Source organism: Panicum virgatum, chromosome 4N, assembly GCF_016808335.1.
Source record: "Panicum virgatum strain AP13 chromosome 4N, P.virgatum_v5, whole genome shotgun sequence".
NCBI lineage: Eukaryota > Viridiplantae > Streptophyta > Magnoliopsida > Poales > Poaceae > Panicum > Panicum virgatum.
In genome coordinates this window covers 3,007,464-3,026,078 of record NC_053148.1, presented here as the reverse complement: position 1 = coordinate 3,026,078, position 18,615 = coordinate 3,007,464, and the positions used below count along the sequence as shown (strand labels likewise).

At 46.8% G+C, this 18,615-nt stretch overlaps 4 protein-coding genes across 8 annotated transcripts; 3 read left to right on the top strand and 1 right to left on the bottom strand.

Moving 5' to 3' along the window:
* Positions 1 to 984: 984 nt before the first annotated feature.
* LOC120669010 (probable 1-deoxy-D-xylulose-5-phosphate synthase, chloroplastic) lies at positions 985 to 6,132 on the top strand. Of its 5 annotated transcripts, none has more exons than XM_039948838.1 (11): positions 985 to 1,328; positions 1,477 to 1,673; positions 1,821 to 1,940; positions 2,033 to 2,197; positions 2,304 to 2,454; positions 2,895 to 3,163; positions 3,349 to 3,628; positions 4,083 to 4,387; positions 4,505 to 4,783; positions 5,064 to 5,348; positions 5,541 to 6,132. In XM_039948838.1, the coding sequence occupies exons 2-11, from the start codon at positions 1,512 to 1,514 to the stop codon at positions 5,688 to 5,690; spliced, it is 2,166 nt and encodes a 721-aa protein (XP_039804772.1). In that variant the 5' UTR covers positions 985 to 1,328; positions 1,477 to 1,511; the 3' UTR covers positions 5,691 to 6,132. The 5 variants fall into 5 exon arrangements, with proteins under 5 accessions (XP_039804772.1, XP_039804774.1, XP_039804776.1 ...); XM_039948840.1 differs by having other exon boundaries at positions 1,123 to 1,328; positions 2,873 to 3,163; XM_039948842.1 differs by lacking the exons at positions 985 to 1,328; positions 1,477 to 1,673 and having other exon boundaries at positions 1,821 to 1,935; positions 2,089 to 2,197.
* A 786-nt stretch (positions 6,133 to 6,918) lies between these two features.
* On the bottom strand, positions 6,919 to 10,387 carry LOC120669012 (protein arginine N-methyltransferase PRMT10). Its single transcript, XM_039948843.1, has 8 exons — positions 10,121 to 10,387; positions 9,835 to 10,027; positions 9,404 to 9,509; positions 9,078 to 9,267; positions 8,291 to 8,476; positions 8,120 to 8,203; positions 7,528 to 7,710; positions 6,919 to 7,274 (listed from the first exon to the last, which is right to left on the bottom strand). Exons 1-7 carry the CDS (start codon positions 10,316 to 10,318, stop codon positions 7,534 to 7,536), a joined length of 1,134 nt encoding a protein of 377 aa, XP_039804777.1. The 5' UTR covers positions 10,319 to 10,387; the 3' UTR covers positions 6,919 to 7,274; positions 7,528 to 7,533.
* A 1,132-nt stretch (positions 10,388 to 11,519) lies between these two features.
* Positions 11,520 to 14,263, top strand: LOC120670631 (putative cytochrome c oxidase subunit 5b-like). Its single transcript, XM_039950777.1, has 6 exons — positions 11,520 to 11,732; positions 11,807 to 11,892; positions 11,987 to 12,037; positions 13,465 to 13,531; positions 13,702 to 13,781; positions 13,911 to 14,263. Exons 1-6 carry the CDS (start codon positions 11,600 to 11,602, stop codon positions 13,968 to 13,970), a joined length of 477 nt encoding a protein of 158 aa, XP_039806711.1. The 5' UTR covers positions 11,520 to 11,599; the 3' UTR covers positions 13,971 to 14,263.
* A 467-nt stretch (positions 14,264 to 14,730) lies between these two features.
* LOC120670630 (probable receptor-like protein kinase At5g20050) lies at positions 14,731 to 16,657 on the top strand. The gene has a single exon (XM_039950776.1). The coding sequence runs from the start codon at positions 14,995 to 14,997 to the stop codon at positions 16,363 to 16,365; it is 1,371 nt and encodes a 456-aa protein (XP_039806710.1). The 5' UTR covers positions 14,731 to 14,994; the 3' UTR covers positions 16,366 to 16,657.
* The last annotated feature ends 1,958 nt before the right edge of the window (positions 16,658 to 18,615 follow it).

Below are 18,615 nucleotides of genomic sequence, written 5' to 3'. Positions count from 1 at the left end.
GGCCGGAGCGGGCGGAATGGCCACCTCGTTGCGCGGAGACGTGCGCGTGGCGGCGAAGGCAGTGCGTGGCAACGAGGGCAGCGCGTGGCCTCGAGCTCGCCGGCCTCCCTCACTCCGGCGGCGCTCGCCCCCCCTCCGCAGGGCCATGGCGGACGGGGAGCTGGCGGCGGGCCTCGCGGCGGCGCCCCCGCCCCTGCTCTCCCTTTTCCCACGGCGGGGCGGCCGACGCGCAGGCACAGTGGGCCCGCCTGCCCTCCGGGCCTCCACCCTCCACGGCGGCCACACGTGGCTCACCTCGCCGCGAGCGGGACGGCGTTGCGGCGGGCGGGTGGGACTCGCGAGAGGTGCGGTGCGCAGGCCAGCGGTGGGGCGCGCGCCGCGGCTGCGAGGCGGGGCGTGGCGCGCGAGCAAGGCGGGGGGCTCGTCGCGCCGTGGCCCCTGCTCCCGCCGCCCCCCTGCCCCCCGGCGCGCGCGGGACGGCCGCCCGCGGCGGTGGCAGAGCTCGGCGCGGCATGGACGCCCGCGCGGCGAGGCAGAGGCGTGGGGCCAGATCCCCTCCCCTGTTCCTCCCTGTGCGGAGCTCCGGCCGGCCCCCTCGGCGGCCTTGACGGATCCGGCCGCCACCGCCGCCTCCCTCCTCCCTTCTTCTCCCTCCTCCCTCGTCCTCCGTCGCCGGCGCGGGGCCTTGGCGGGCCGCGCGGAGAAACAGCCGCCACCTCTGCTCATGGAGCTCGGCGGCCGCGGCGGAGCGCTGCGGCAACGGGCGCGGGAGGAGGATGGGGTGCAACTGCCGGCGACAGGCCCCACACCACGTCGCCGCGTTGCGGACGGCCGCTACCGCGCTAGCTTTGGCGCGCGGGAGCCCCGTCCGCAACGGTAGCGTGTGGGGTAGCGAGTGCCGCTGCAGCACAAAAAAAAAAAAAGGTGCGCTATGCGTGCGCTAAATCCTTACAGCTAAATCCTTACAGAGCAGGGTAGCGAGTCCCACTGCGTACAGCTAAAACTGCAAAAGGCGCCTCAATTTGGCTACAGCTCGCCGCACTACGAAGCCGACGTGGAGGGAATATCATTACAAGACAAGACCAATTAACTAGGACTCAAAAAAGATTAGAAATTTCTGCTTGGATTAGTCTCTCCGTCATCTCGCCGGTACAGCGCGACACTCCGCATCCACCCAAATCGGAGCTAGGGCTGCTGGCCTGCTGCCCCCCACGGAAAGGCTCCAGGAGCCGCCGCATCCGGCCGCATCGCCGCCGGTCCCGCGCGAGGAGAGACGGCGGCGGCGGCGTCTTCTGCCCGTTTGAGGAGCAGGGGAAGCTGGATTTGAGGTAGCCGCGGCCATTTCAGTTTGTGTTTCAGCTAATTGGCAGCTTGTTGGTTTTGGGAGGGGGGAGAAGCTGCTTGCTCGTCAGATTCAGCTGTCTTCCTCCAATTCAGGTTTTTTGCTTTCTTCTTAAATTGGTTGTCAAATCGCAGGATTCGGGGCACCCGCTAACGCGGCCGGCTCCAGCATGGACACGGCGTTTCTGCGTTCTCCGCTTGCTCGCAATCTAGTTTATGACGAGTTTGCCGTGCTTCACTCCCCAAGCTACCGTTTCCATCCTCTGCGGTATTCCAGGTGCAATCCGACAAACTCGACGCCCTGCCAAACGTTGTCTGCTTCGCCATCAAGGGTATGCTCTTTCGAGCGTTGCAATGTGTAAATCGCAGGGACTCTTCAGTTTCGGAGTCGATGCATAGTTCCGGACTTTGTATATGCCGTTACGGACTTGGAGAAAAATTCCCGAGTTTTATGATCTGATAGTGCAACTCTTGTGCAGGGCTTAACTCAGCGAGTGGCCGCATTACCTAATGTTGATGATTTTTTCTGGGAGAAGGATCCTACTCCGATCCTGGACACAATTGATGCGCCCATTCATTTGAAAAATCTATCTAGTAAGGTCGTCAGAGTCATACCTCTTCTGGGCTTCCTTTCTCGTAATATCTATGATTTGAGAAAAAAAAATGACATTTGCATACCTAATAAAAACAGGAGCTCAAGCAGTTAGCTGATGAAGTTCATTCTGAAATATCTTTCATAATGTCCAGAAAATGCCAGCCATGTGGTCCTGGTCGCTCAGTTGTGGAGCTGACAATTGCTATACATTATGTGTTCAATGCACCAATGGATAAGATACTGTGGGATGCTGGTCAGCATGTAAGACATCCCTGTGTTAATGTTTCGAGCTATCAGATATCATTTTTGCTCAAGTTTCTCATCTTCTGTCATTTTCTTTTCCCACAATAATTTCCTCTTTCAACAGGCGTATGCACACAAGATTCTCACAGGAAGGCGCTCTCTCTTTCATACTATTCAACAGAAAAACGGCCTTTCTGGTTTTACATCTCGATTTGAGAGCGAGTATGATCCGTTTGGTGCTGGACATGGATGCAATAGTCTTTCTGCTGGCCTTGGTATTGCCTCTATTTGTTCATCACCGTCTTTGCATGTCAAATTTTGTGTATGTAGTTCAAGAGACATATTCTTTGCATGTGGAATTGACATGTTGCTCAGGAGTTCTTAGTATTTTTCCATTTATATGCTTTCAATTGATGGTCTGTCTGTATGAGAAATTCAACAAAGTTGGATTAGTTTCAAATCCAATTATGTCTGCAGCACTAAGTTTTTTTCAGGATAGATCTTGATATAAATTGTTATGCTTTGTGCTGTCAGTTCCTATTCTTTATTTTTGTGTGAAATTGCATGGAATCCTCACAGTATAAATTGTTTACAGTAGACAGATTAATCATCTAAAACCTAAGCTCTGTTCAGTATTTCCTAAATCTTACTTGTTTTGTACAGTCTTTTAAGGTTTCTTTTCTTTTCCTATAGTTTGAGAGTTACTTCTTATCAGGGATGGCGGTTGCAAGGGATGTAAATGGGAGAAAAAATCGAATAGTGACAGTTATAAGTAATTGGACAACCATGGCTGGCCAGGTGTATGAGGCAATGGGTCATGCTGGTTTCCTCGATTCCAACATGGTAGTTATTCTAAATGATAGCTGTCACTCCTTGCTTCCTAAAGCTGATGGCCAGCCAAAGATGTCAGTCAATGCCTTTTCTAGTGCTGTCAGCAAGATTCAATCCAGCAAAGGATTTAGGAGGTTTAGGGAGGCTGCAAAGGTAAATGTTTATATCCCTTTGGAATGTATTGTGAACACAGCATTGAACCTTTCAGAATGCCTGTAATTTTATAGCTCTGATTTCTCTCTGTCTGAAAAAGTTTTGTCCTTGCTACTTTGAGATTTATGGTGTAGCCTTATGCTATATGAATGTTCCTATTTTGATATTTGAACTTTTCTTCCTAGGGACTCACTAAATGGTTTGGCAAAGGAATGCATGAGTTTGCTGCCAAAGTTGACGAGTATGCTCGTGGTATGATAGGTCCTCATGGAGCAACTCTTTTTGAAGAACTTGGATTATATTATATCGGTCCTATTGATGGGCATAACATTGATGATCTCATCTGTGTATTAAAGGAAGTCGCAACACTAGATTCAACTGGTCCAGTACTGGTACATGTAATTACTGGGACTGAAATTGACACTGGTGGAAATATTAGGAGTGAAATAACTCCAAATGACGAAGGTTTGTGATACAGGTCACAGTCAAAATATGTGTGCTTCTTTAATTTTATTTTGCTAAATTAGGAGGCATGCTTAGTGTTTTTCTTTTATAACTCTCTTGCTCTGTCAATACTGCACTGGGGTTCCTCATGTATGGGAGGAAGAAAGATGGGAAGACAAGGAAATGGAAGTACTCATGCCAAAAAAGTTTCTTAAAAATCACATGTATGCAAGTCATGATTAGCATTTAATTTGGGCTCAATGTCAGCCTCAAATTTTACATGTTCATTTTAGATCTACATTCTAATTAGTACACTAGGAGTGTACTGGTGCTATGTTGATCCTTTTGCATGTTAGCAATTGTGGTATTATCGTCCTTTAAGATTCATTACAAAATGTATGTTCCTTGCATATATAAGCTATATGAATTCGAGGAATCTTTTATGGATTATTAACTTTCTTTTTACTGATAACAGGGCCTCCAAACTCAAGTCATGATCTTCTTAATTTTTTAGAAACTGGACTTTCTAGGACATATAATGATTGCTTTGTAGAAGCATTAACAGCAGAAGCAGAGAATGACAAGCGCATTGTGGTAGTTCATGGTGGCATGGGAATGGATCGATCACTCCGCTTATTCCAGTCCAGATTCCCAGACAGATTTTTTGACCTAGGCATCGCTGAGCAACACGCTGTTACCTTTTCTGCTGGTTTGGCCTGTGGAGGTTTAAAGCCTTTCTGCATAATTCCATCCACATTTCTTCAGCGAGCATATGATCAGGTTCCAGCACATACTACTGCTAAATTAGTATGGGCATAAGCTCTGCTTAGTTAGGTAAATCTGCAAGGCTACTCTACTGTTATTACATCACATTTTATAAATCTCGTATCTATGCAGATAGTTGAAGATGTGGACATGCAAAAGATACCAGTTCGATTTGCTATCACAAATGCTGGTCTGGTGGGGTCTGAGGGCCCAACTAATTCAGGACCATTTGATATAACATTCATGTCCTGCTTGCCAAACATGATTGTCATGTCACCATCTAACGAGGATGAACTTATTGACATGGTGGCAACAGCTGCAATGGTTGAGGACAGACCTATTTGCTTCCGGTATCCTAGGGGTGCCATTGTTGGGACTAGTGGCACCTTAACGTATGGGAATCCACTTCAGGTAGGTTCCTTTCAATTTATTTTGCCATGCCATCATACTCAAGCACATCTGCCGTAATTTATTGCCAGGAAGGATAAATGTTACAAACAGTATACAATTTCTATATATTTCTTACCATTACAAAATATAAAGCAATTCATTGCTTTGAAAAACAAAAGATTGCTTATTTCTGCAAAGTACATGACTTTTCATTTCATCTAAGCTCCATGAATGTTCATCATGAACAATGAACACAAAAATTTGAAATGTATGTTGTAATGGCCGCTGTGCCCTTTTTCAGATTGGTAAAGGAGAGATTCTTGTTGAGGGAAAAGAGATAGCTTTTCTTGGCTATGGTGAGGTGGTCCAGCGATGCTTAATTGCTCGTTCTCTTTTATCAAACTTTGGCATTCAGGCAACAGTTGCAAATGCAAGATTTTGCAAGCCACTTGACCTTGATCTAATCAGAACGCTATGTCAGCAGCATAGTTTTCTTATCACAGTGGAAGAAGGAACAGTTGGCGGCTTTGGATCGCATGTCTCTCAGTTTATTTCACTCGATGGTCTACTTGATGGCCGAATAAAGGTATCTTCTCCTCTTTGCTTTGCTTTTTGTAACTACTCTACCCAGATCGAAACTTGGTCTGTGTTTTGCAATGGAGCCTCCAGACCCAGTCCTCTTGATGTGCTAATCAGTAGTAACTTCAAGGTTAGTGTTCGGTCAATCTGTTGTTTCCGTATGCTAATCTCAAGGTGTTCTTTTCTTTGTAACTTGCAGTGGCGACCCATTGTGCTACCAGACAGGTATATTGAACACGCATCACTCGCTGAGCAACTCGACTTGGCTGGCCTAACTGCTCATCACATAGCTGCAACCGCATTGACCCTCCTAGGGCGTCACCGAGATGCACTTCTGTTGATGAAGTAGAGAAACGGAAACAAGAAGAAAATTTAAAATCAATTCGTACTGTGCAAAAGTTTGACACGAAGAACACTGAACCTGAACCTGTCGTGGGAGGTGGCCAAATGCACTACTCCTACTCCGAAGAGTGACGGTAAAGGCAACATTGTGTTTGCGCTTTGCATACTATAAACCCTATTTTGGGCATCAGGTGAACCCCGCAAAGCATTTACAGGATGATACGTTTGTAATGTCAGAAATGTGCATGTAAATACTAAAATGACGGTGCTATTTTGGTGATTAGGCCCCGTAAAGAATTTACACGTTGATACGCTGTAATGTATTGTGGATGTAAATAGGTGCTGAGGTGCCATGTATCGGTCACTTAATAAGGCATCTGAGTCCATGATGTACCACTTCCACTCTGAATGAAATGATATGACGAATTTGGGGTTGTGAACACTGAAAAGAACAGGTGAACCCAGCAAAATTTTGTGCCAGATTCCAGTAGTACAGCGATCTAATTCGGCAAAATTTCTACAGCCGTTCATCCAACTCCGTATTGATCAATGCTGGCAGTTGCCATAATGCAGGTCGAGATATTACTTGGATATAAGTCGAGAATCTTGCTAGCACCCGTCATTTTCTGATGTCAGCGATTCGGGATAGATAACCTCCAAAAAAAAAGTTACTGATTTGTAATTCCTACAGTTCCTTCAGCTGAAGATCCGTGTCTGATTCCCCGTTTGTACCGTCCAGCACGCGGAGGACTGAAGAGCAGAAGGATGTTGGTCGCAGGGCAAGGAGGCCGAAGCAGAAGCCGCCGTTGTCAACTACCAGTTCGTTGTCGAGCTGAACCTGGTCGTAGATCCTCCCGATCTTGGCGAGAACCGGTCTGGTCTCGTCTTGCATTTTGGACTTTTGGCCATGCGGAACTGGTCCTCGAAGCTTGTCTGCCCGTAGATGCGGGCGTAGCTGCCGCTGCCGGCTGATGATGCGACTGTGACGCCCATGGAGTCCGGCGATGCCGTCGTCGAGGGATCCGTACTTGAAAGGGAAAACACAGCCAAGTAGACAATGCAACGTCTCTACCCCCAAGTTTTATACTAGAGACACAGGTGATCACTGTTCTTCACAAAGACGATGGCAACAGCCCAGTCAGCAGCAGCAATCTGAAGCGAACACAGCCGCAACACTCACCAGTTGTATTGGTGGCTGGACATTGGCCGATGAACAACTGCATCACGCTCTGCCATTATAAATGGATTTATCAAACTTGATCGAATGCAACAAAATTTTGTACACAAAGTTAATAAATACCGTACTGTGGATCAAAATCTGACAACGCAGCAACGAAGCAATGGCTCCACTACTCGAGTAATCGAACAATAAGATATTACCAATACAACAAAATCTCTGGCACTACATCATGCCTCATGGTCTTCTTGTACAAATCATGGCCTTAAGCCCAGTATGAATACCACACATCATACTAGGGATTACAGTTGCTCAGCTTCTGAGCAAAGATTTAAAGGTTCAGCGACAGCGACACCCGGACAATTGGTAATCGGTGCCCGTCTTTCATCGAATGAACCAGGTCTAGTCAGTATTCTGTCAAAGCATAAATCACAAAATGAACAAGGGTTAGGCTGAGCCATGTTAGCAATAGAAAAGCAATGCAGTATGCTTCAAGTGGTGGTACCAGCAACCATATGCCACTACGAGTGAATCAGTGGCAAATTCTCAAATAATAGTGAATGTTGATCTTCATTATCCCCACAATGCATTTGCATATGATACAATAACAAAAACAATAAATTCAACAATCAAAATTCATAAGCAAATTAGAGTTTGCGAACCGAACCTTGCTCTACTCCAAGTACATCTTGGTTGTGATTGCTGGATGCTTCCTGCCAGAGAATTCATGCAATTCATAGGTGAACTCCATATCCATCAGTCGATGATTTTCCTTTGAGCGAACCATCGAGAAGGAAACATTAACATTGTCTCCTTTAGATACTTTCAGAGGTGGAGTCAGCAAGAATACCTTCAAAAGAAAACGGAGACTGATGAATTTTTTCAGGCCAGCAAACTACTTTTAGAATGTCATGCGCTTAAATAATGACACAATCAATAGAAAAGAGTGTTGTTTTGCAAATGCTACTATGTCAAATAAATAAAAAACATTCTTATATAGACTAATATCAGAAAAATAAACATGTATCTTTAAATAAGTTTCTTTCCTTTTTTTGCAAGAGAAGGTTTGCTCCCTGCTCCTGCCTATAATAAAAATTCAAAAAAGAAAACAAAATTTTATTTTCCTTCTATTCACACATTTTCTTTTGTTATGAGTCGTTTTACAAGCTGAAGGAGAAGACATGATTGAAAAGTTCCTAACGATAAGCTAAGCTCATAATTCTAGGAATAATACCCAACAATGATTCCAGAAAACCAACCTGCTGGCCCCAATGAGTCCCCCCCTGCTCATCTGGAGCTGTATTCAACTCAACTTCCTCCACTGCAGGGTTTTGCGTACTACCCTGAAATTATTATAAACATAATGGGCACCTTCCTTGAGTCGTAACACTGTCATAAAATGAAGTGAGCTGAAGTAAATTTTGACATACTCTAAAGTGAACATCAAACCATCCAGCCAGAGCTGATAATCTAGTTCCTTCCAGGCTGATTGGCAACATAACTTGTGCTCTAACTTCTCGAATCTCATCAACAGTGGCTGTTAAGCAATCAATTTCCTTAATAACTGCAGGTTGGCCAATGACTTGGTTTGGATGAAGATTGTTCCATATCGAAGACTGCAGAAGAATACAATCATGTGGGCATTAACTGAGCAGCAAAGGCCCATGAAACATACAGGCTTAGTCATTGACTACTATTGCATGATGATTTCTTAGCAAGAGCTTTTAGGAAAAAATCTAGGGCATGCTTCATAAGATGAAAAAGCTAAATGAAATAACAGAGCTCAAATTTCAATTGAGATAGTAATATAGGCCTCTAACTATGTAAGCAACAGTTAATCAGAAGTATTTCAAGAAAGCGAAAAGGATAATTTTATTCTGAATTGTTATCCCAATTGCTCAGAAGGGCATAACACATTCATTATACTTTCTTAAAAGAAGATACATATCTCGTTGTTTTTGGAGCGTGTGTAGTGTCTGTGTCAGTTTGTGTGTGTGTGTGTGTGTGTGTTGTGTGAGTGAGTGTGGTGTATGGCTATTTTGGCCAAAACTCTCCTCTATTAATGCAATGATATGCAGCTCTCCTGCATATTCGAGAAAAAAAAAAGAAGATACATAATTTGCTAATAAAGATATAAGGTGTTCACAAGCTAAGAAAATCCATGAATTTTACATTCCAAGACTGCAGAATGAACTAGAAGAAATAAGGATAATGTACCTTGAGATAGTATTTTTCGTGTTCTGCACGATATGCTTTTGTCAAAGCATTCATATTGACCCCATAATAAGTTTGAGTGTCCTGAACAAATAGATTCCAATCATCCATAGCAATATCCAAGTCTTCCATCTTTTTGTCACCCAAACCCGTTCTTATGGGCGCTAGCCACATCCTAGCATGACTAGGATACCTGCAAAAAGAATGATCTTACACAAAGTAAATGTGCGTTGTTGGTGCATGAGCAAAAGGATTGAAAAAGGATTTGGTTTTCTATTTAAGAAGAAGCTCGATAGTGTTTGTTAACATAACTTGCAGCATACACTTACATCACACCATCTGGCTTCAACCACCGGTCACGCGCACAAATGACAGAATCAAACATGGATTCTCTCAAAAGAAAGTAGCCCATCCATTCTGATATAATTACATCAACTGCAGTTCCAAACAGCATACAGAAACATAGTCAATACTTTTTTTCCCCCAACACGGGCATAGCCCTGATTTCATTACGTAGAGTAACAAAATTACACGAGTTCAGGATGCAACAGTCAATACTTGACACATGGTAACTACCATATTTCAATTAAAGATTAGAAACTTTCTCTTGATGATATAATAAAGTATGTAGCTCATATGGTTGGAGTGCCTTTCCAATTGCGAGTTTGCGACACAGATTACTTCTTTTTTTTACCGTCGATTCAGAATTGACGAACCACACTACCCTAGTAAGAAGAAGAATCAAGAAATTAAGGCTCACCTTTCTCCGGCAGCTCAACATCTTCCACGGTGCCCTGTATCACCTCGACGATGTCCGCTACGCCGTTGGCACGCGCGAGCTCCCGCGCGTGCTCCGCCATATTAGTCGCCTCGACAGCGTACACCTTCCTGGCCCCGGCCTGCGCGCTCCAGATGGCAAGGATGCCGCTCCCAGTACCCACGTCAAGGACTACCTGACAGTGACAGATCCGCCAAATTCATCAAATCAGACACCCGAATTGCTGGAAAAAAATCGAAATTTTAAGGGGTGTCAAGGGTCTCCTCACCTTTCCCTCGAAGTGGGGAGTGTTGCGGAAGACGGAGGAGTGGTAGGCATCCATGCGGACGCGGTCGCATAGCATCTCCTTCTGGTGGTAGAGGTAACCGTAGGTGCAGAAGTAGTTGGCGAAGTCCACTTCCTTATCCACCGGGTGCGCGCCGGAGGAGCCGGCGGCGGCGGCGGCGCCGTTCGGGAGGGACGCCATGGGTGGAGGCGGGAGAGGGGGTTTTCGCGTGTTTTGGGAGGAGCCGAGGGCTTGTTTGCTAGGGTTTATGGAGTCGAGATTTTTAAAGGGTGTGGTTTGGATGAATTTCAGCCCTCGGATCTTGTCTGATTGTCGGGCTCAGGTTGTCGTGGGCGTGGCTAAATTTGGAAGCTCACTGGCCAGTTGAAATTCAATCTATTTCAGATGAACTTTAAGTTTTGTTCAATTTCATATGGTTGTTTCCATTCACATGTTCTAAAGTGTTGCAAAGTACAGTTACCTAATATTTTTTTTCTTTTACTAGGTAATAAATTAGCTTTCACCATGCCATAATGTTTGGGTACTACTTATCGTGTTCCAATCCTTACAAAAATAATAAAAAAGAGAGAAATATTATCATTTTCATATGGGCAGAGCTATCTACAATTTCCACTAAAAAAATTTAAACTCGACACCTTATATTTTTTTGGGTAGGTGTATAAGATTCCACTAAAACAATAATACGAATTACTTATGTGAAACGTGAAAAGAAGTTAACTGCCTCCTTTTCCTTGTGGGTTAACCTTGCTGGTCAAATCTTTTAACATTTTATTCACTTTAATTTTTCTTAAATATTTAACCCTCTATGTCTAATTTGAATTCCATCAACATCGGTAATGTATAGCTGCTATTCATATGAAAGTAGTCGATATGGCATGATACAATTTTCGTGATGTATGTAGTTAGTATATTTTCAAATCCTATGTTATTCTTTCAAAAACGGATGCATATATTAATCGAGTAATTTAATGTCTACCAGATTACAATTGGTGAATTCGTCGTTCTTTGGCAAAACCACATGCCGTCCAATGTTGGTATTTTGAATTAAGCACAAAACCTCATCATTGACATCAGTCCACTTGTTTGTAGAATATTTTCGTCATTTCCAAGCACAACCATCGATTGCTATATTTTTTTTATCAAAATTAACAATTCTAAGATTTGAGATGCAATTAATTAACAACATGTACGTAGCTCAAATTGAGCGCCAATAATGGCTGTGTTTTGGTCTTTTGGAAGAGTTCGAAATAGCTACCATTTTTTCTGAGGGCAATACTCATTTTTTAGGAATTTTGTATAACCTTCGTTTTGATTTGCAAAATTTTACACCCCAGTGGGGCCCGTATACCGGGGGTCTATGTCATAGGCCGAAAGAAAAAAAACAAGTTGGCCGGAGCCTTTTTCTAGATAGCTAGCCTCTCTCCTTCTCTACCTCCGCTCGCGCTGCCTCCACCGGCCGCCATGTGGAAGCGCGCCACCTGCCTCCTCCTCCGCCACCACCGCTTCGCCCTGGCCCCCCAATCCCCGGCGGTCTCCGCCGCCGCCGCGCCTGGACTCTGCCGGGCGCCGGCGCCCCTCTTCTTCTCCACTCTTGGTAATGACCCTTCCTGTTCCTCAAAAGCTTCAGTCGGTAGCGCCGATTTGATGGGAAGGCCCGTTCTTCTTTAGATGCGGCTGGTAAGAGGACGAGGGTGGAAGACGTGATGCCGATCGCCACGGGGCTCGAGCGCGAGGAGATCGAGGCCGAGCTCCAGGTCTCGCCTGTTGCCGCCGCTTCATTTCTTATAACAGGTTATTTGTTGGTAAAAAAATTAAATTTTGTTGGATATGGGTTGTTTTTCTGTACAGGGAAAGAAGAGATTCGACATGGACGCGCCCGTCGGTCCCTTTGGCACCAAGGTGAGCGCTTTCTGTCTGCATTTCCTTGGCCGCGTGAGCAATTGGGACCACTGAATTAGTATGAGATTGTGACTTGTGAGCGTGTTGAGCGTGTGCTGAAATATCAATCAGTCAATGTGTGGCCATCTGACTTGCGCTTGTGGATGCAACATGTTTATTTAGATTAATTTGTTTGTCCGCGTGAAATGAGATGCTTGTTTGAACATATACTGACATACTGTAGAAACGTTGAAGATACTTATTATATTTTCAGATATTGGGATAAGACCAGACCCGTCACTGGTGGTATTTTGTTCATTCGGGAATTTGTCACAGCTCACATGTATATATGAATGTGTTCTCCACCATACCATTGGTTGTTTTTTCCTTGAGTTATAGAAAACTTATATGGCAGTAGTTATGATGTCAATGATTCATTCTAATGCATAACTCCTGCTTGGGCGATTAAGTTCATGGACATAGTGGTGTTTTTAGTTGTGTTGGCAAGTAAGTTTGTATGCTGAGCCCTAATTCAAGTTCCTCTATGCCAATTTTTATCTTAACTTCTGCTTTGTGTTTCTGGGAATAATAAGTTTCTAGCTTGTGGTCGTTCTTCATGGCATGTGATAGATAGTATCTGCTTACGCACTTTCATCAAAGTTCGTTTTCTTAATATGAGGTTTTATTCTTTTTATTTGTGCTAGCTTTAGTAGATCAATTCCGATAGATGCTAAATCAAAATTTTAGGTTTCTTGTAACATACTAATTTCCATACACTAATTATGGCAAACCTGTTGAATCTTCAATACTTGCAGGCATCTTGATTTTGCTATTTGACCTGTGATATCCTTGTTCTATTTACCATTGTTTATCTTTCTGTTCTTGCTTCACAATTCCATTTTGAGACTTGTGTGAATCTACAGTTTCACTTGGAAAACTCTGCAGCCCAAGGTTACATGTGTTTCTTCAGTGTGTTCCCTGTTCATGTGAGCCTTGCTGTTATGAACTCTAGTTGAACAACCCATGATGTTATCCTGTTTGTTATGATATACTCAAAAATGTCACTCTGATCTTGAAGTTGAATCTGACATTTCTTCGACAGCTTTCCTTTATATTTCTCAGACTCTAAGATAGGTTATCCTGAATTTAGACAACGCGTTGTGTAAATGGAAGATTGGTCTTGTATGACTGAATCTTAGTGTTTTACTATTGCCATGGCTTTGCCTTTTGACTTACATCAGCTGGGAATTTGGTGGGTTTTATCAGCTGACCAACTGATGCTAGGTTCCATTCAGCTTCAGCCTGCTGATGATGCTGATGCACTTTGTAGAGTGCGATATGAATTGTGATTTTGCTTACATGTGTCTTTTTTACCCTTTTTCAGTTAAATTCATTTGATTCTCGTGTGGTTCAGTTGAACTAATATTGCTCTGCTGTTGCCTTCATAGGAAGCTCCTGCTGTGATTCAGTCATACTACAACAAAAGGATTGTTGGTTGCCCTGGTGGTGAAGGAGGTACTGTATTGCTCATGCTAGAATATCCCAAGAGGCTTCCAATTTTAGTCCTCACCTGTATCTTATCAAGATTAAAAATATTCATTTTTCTGGAAAAGTATTTAGAAACATCCATGAACCCTTTACTTATCTAATTGTCTTATACTGCAATTATTATTGGCCTTTTGCAGAAGATGAGCATGATGTGGTGTGGTTTTGGTTGGAGAAAGGCAAACCACATGAATGCACAGTCTGTACTCAATATTTCATGGTATGTTACTGTTGGCATAAGGTCCTTGCATTCCGAGAGCAATTCTTGGCATGGATATACTGTATACCGTGTGATGTATGCTCCCTCACCTTTTTTTTGAGTGACAAGCTTCCATCTTTATCTCCACAGCTTGATGTGATTGGAGGAGGATCCCCTGATGGACATGATGACGATGATCACCACCATTAAGGTTCTGTAGGCTATGGCAATAAAATGGGGGTGCAAATACCATTTTTGTCACAGCGTTGTGAAGCTGTGGAAAACTCAGCATTTGGGCATTATAGAGTTCGGTAGACCATGTCAACCCGATTGCCCCACGGCTTGGAAGCTGGAAACAGGACATGGTTTGTAAGACATAAAAGTCACTTCATTAAATCGGCTATACAAATAACTTAGACAACGCTGTACTTTTGCCATTCAACACATGTTCTGCTGAATCAAAGATTCAAAAAACAGTTATTTGTCTGGATGGTTCGCTTTTACCAAATCTGCTGATGGAAGATCTGTTGTCTGAATATTGCTCATACCTTGGCCTGTTGAAGTGCAGCTGCAGTCTCGAAAGAATTTATCAGATATAAGCAGTGGCTTCAATGAGAGAGTCAAGATAATATTGTTTCTCCTTGATATATTTTTTCCAGATGCCAACGTGGCTGAATCACTGATGTTGCTTAAACGTTGTATCGTTATGGATGAAACATTCAACTTTGGATTTGGTCGAAGTACAGACACGGACACCACACAAATCCACTAGACTGATGTCACTCGAGCCGTTGAATCAGTGGCCTCTTTCCTCAACTTGACCATGCAACTGATGGTTTCTTCACTGCACACGAAATTTAGGACGAAATTGCTATGATGACGGGGTACCATCTGCCCTGCCATTTTATCTAGTTCTTCGTCTGATCAAGTCAGAAGATTGCCGAGTCAAAAAAAAAAAGAAAAAGTCAGAAGATTGCCACCGTTAAGAACTAAACTGAACTCCTCTAGGATTGGTTGAGACATCACTGTCGTTAAATTCGTCAGAGAGCTGCATGTCATCCCTCATCTTCCATGTGTATATTTACCGAGCATCGCGTCAAAACGAGCTCGGACTAGGATAGCGACGACGAACTGCAAGAACGCCTCAACGAAATGCCAAGTCAGAGCGAGTGGTGAACTGGCGAGTGAAGCAGAGCGACGTCGACGCCGGGCGGTGATGGCGTTGGCGTGATCGATGGAGGGCAAGACAGCCAAGATCCTCGCCGGCGCGGCGGCCGCCGTGCTGGTGGCCCTCGAGCTCTCCCTGTTCCTCTGCTTCCGCCTGTCGAGGCCGTTCTACCTCTCGACGGCGGTCATCCTGTCGGTCGTGCTGGCGGGCACTGTGGCGGCGCTGCTGTGCCACGCGCTGAGCCCCCAGGGGCGGGCCGAGCGCATGGCGCGTCGGCCGGTGCTGGACGCCGGCGACGAGGTGTCAGTGCGCGTGGAGTACAGCTTCTTCCGCAAGGTCGCCGGGCTGCCCAGCCGGTTCTCGCTGGAGGCGCTCGCCGCGGCCACGGACGACTTCCAGTGCGTGGTCGGGCGGGGCTCGTCGGGGACGGTGTTCAAGGGCATCCTCGACGACGGCACGGCGGTGGCGGTGAAGCGGATCGACGGGTCGGCGTACGCGGACAAGGAGTTCCGGGCGGAGGTGTCGGCCATCGGCAGCGTACAGCACGTGAGCCTGGTCCGCCTCCTCGGCTTCTGCCTCGTCCGGAACGGCCCGCGCTTCCTCGTGTACGAGTTCATGGAGAACGGGTCTCTGGACAAGTGGATCTTCCCGCAGCCCGGCGGCGGCGGCGGCGGGCGGTGCCTGACGTGGGTGCAGCGGTACCAGGTCGCCGTGGACGTGGCGAAGGCGCTGGCGTACCTGCACCACGACTGCCGCGCCAAGGTGGTGCACCTGGACGTGAAACCGGAGAACATCCTCCTCGACGACCGCCGCCGGGGGATGCTCTCCGACTTCGGGCTGTCGGCGCTGATGGGGAAGGAGCAGAGCCGGGTGGTGACCACGGTGCGCGGCACGACGGGGTACCTGGCGCCGGAGTGGCTGCTGGGCGCCGGCGTGACCGAGAGGTCCGACGTGTACAGCTACGGGATGGTGCTGATGGAGATGCTTGGCGGGCGGCGGAACCTGCAGGCGGAGCCTGGCCCCGGCGGGTCACGGCGGTGGACGTACTTCCCGAAGCTCGTCGCCGACAAGGCGCGGGAGGGGCGCGTGATGGAGGTGCTGGACCGGCGGCTCGCGCCGTCCTCGGTGGACGAGGCGGGGGTGCGGCGGCTGGCGCACGTGGCGCTGTGGTGCGCGCAGGAGAAGGCCGGAGCGCGGCCGACGATGGCGCGCGTGGTGGAGATGCTGGAGGCCAGGAGCGGCGAGGCCGTGGAGCAGCCGCCGCCGTCGGACATGATCGTGCTCGACCTGCTCGCGCTCGACTCCGCGGGGCACGCACACCGCGGCGGCGGCCCGTTCGAGCTGCCCGCCACGCTGCCGCCGGGCTCGGCGGGGACGGTGTCGTCGGTGGCGAGCATGAGCGATTCGTTCGCGCTCTCCTACCTGTCCGGGCGGTAGCGAGCGTTGCTTCGCCGTGTGCGTCATGGCGTAGCGACCAGCCAATCGGCACATCAGACTGTTGAGAGTCCAATAATTGATGCTCCAAAGTCCAAACCAAGGTGCAGATTCTGTGTTCAGTTCAGACGCATCGATGCCTGCCTCTGAAGATTAAGGTGCAGGTCAGCCGGTTAAGTTGAAGCTGGAATACTATCAGGGCTGCATTTAATTTGATTCCGCATCTTCTTTTTATTTCTTTATTATAACATCACATATGATTATTTATTTATTTATTTCTTTTTGTTTTTTTAATGTCACATGAAACATTGGTGGCCACTGGCCATATTAATTTGTTGTTTCACCGTTGAATGGATATGAGGACAAGAAAGTAAAGTAATTGGACATGCATTGGGATGCAGGTGTGCTAGCCTACAGAGTAGCCCTGGGTTCGTGGTTAGAGCAGGTTTAGGGTGTGTTTAGATGCCCCAAAACCCACCCCCAAAATCCAAACTTTCCATCACATCTCCATCACATCAAAACATTAAATATAGCAAATGACTAATGCATGGAGTACTAAATGTAGGTAAATAAAAAAACTAATTACATAGTTTTGATGTACGTTGCGAGACGAATCTTTTGAGCCTAGTTAGGTCATGGTAGGACAATATTTACCACAAACAAACGAAAAGTGCTACAGTGTGCTACAGTGTCCGATGTGACTTTTCGCATCCCCTTTTCCCTCCATCTAACACACAGCCTTAATAGAGTCGCCCACTATTCGCCGACCGCGGGCGACAATGATGGCGGGGCCCGCTGCTACGCAGGCTGTTCAGCCAATGCCAGCAGCCGCAGGTTGTTTTCGCCGGCCCAAGCGGGTATGTAGGGAGTCGTCCGCCTTCTACTCTCTTTATTTCTCTCTCCTCCAAGTAGAATACGAGTCAACCAGTAGTCCATCATATTGGTGGAGAGTGCCTCCGAAACGGACGAACACTACAACAATAGGGGAAAGTGCACACCAATCGAAGAGAACAGCTCTGAAACGGAAACAAGGCTTCGCACAGTTAAACACAACTCTCTCTCTGTATTCAATGTGTCCCATCAATGTACAGGGGTCGGGTATTTATAGGTGACGGTTCACTTACCACCCTCCGTTATTACACTGTAATACCCCCAACAACTATATTCCCGGTATATTCTCGGGGCACAACCGTATTTTTACATCACTCAGTGGATTACATCCAGGCCCCTTTCTGCCCATTGGGCCCATTACAGCCCATCGGGCCCAGGTTAGCACATCATCGTTCGGCGAACATGATCCCTTCGCGGCTTCTGAAGTGCTCGCTCTCCTACGCCTTCCTTTACTGGTCTTCGACTTTGCAAACGGCGCATTGGCCTTCGCCTCGCTTCGCTTGCCTTCGTCTTCGCCTTTGGCGCCTTGGTCTTCGCCTCTCTTCGCTTCGCTTGCCTTCATCTTCGCCTTTGGCGCCTTGGTCTTCGCCTCTCTTCACCCGGCTTCGTCTTCGCCTTTGTCTCCTTGGTCTTCGCCTCTCTTCGCTCGGCTTGCCGAGCCGGCAAAAGACCTTGTCGTGGCATTCAAGTTGTGCGCGGGCCTTCAGTCGATGGCCGAAGGTGGGGCCCTCAACAGTAGCCCCTCGGAGTCGTTGCCCATCCTTGGAGGGGCGATGACTTCGACTTTTTCTCCCGAAGCGCCACCCTTCGGGCTTCGACCGATCACTTCACGGTCCGTCGAGGCATGAGTCTTCTCAATTTACTTATTAAGCAACAGACCAGACATCGAGGCGTATTGATTAAGGCATTGATGAATTACTTGAAATAAATTTGACTTTTTCCTTCGACGCGCCGAACGAGGCGTCCGGTGCGAAATTCCGTCCCTGCCCTTCCATGCGCGCTCACTCCGCGAAAACTCTGGAGGGGCAAAACAGACTCTTCACGTCCCCCCTCCTATATAAGTGAGGTTGCTCGGGCAGGGGGCGGTACGCTTCCATTGCCTCCTTGCCGCGAACTCTCTCGCTTCCTCCAGCCTTTGAGTCTCTTTGTCTTCGACTGGCACTGTTTTAGCTCATTTCCTTTCGCTAGCGCCACGGCGAATTCACCTGATCCTGCAATGGCTCCGAAGAAGACCAAATTCCCGCCTACTACCTTCTTCGGCTAGACGAAGATGACCCTGGCCATGCTGCGAGAAATGGAGAACCAAGGGATACTGACCCCTGGCCTCGGACGGGTTCCCCTGGAGACGGAAACCTATGCGAA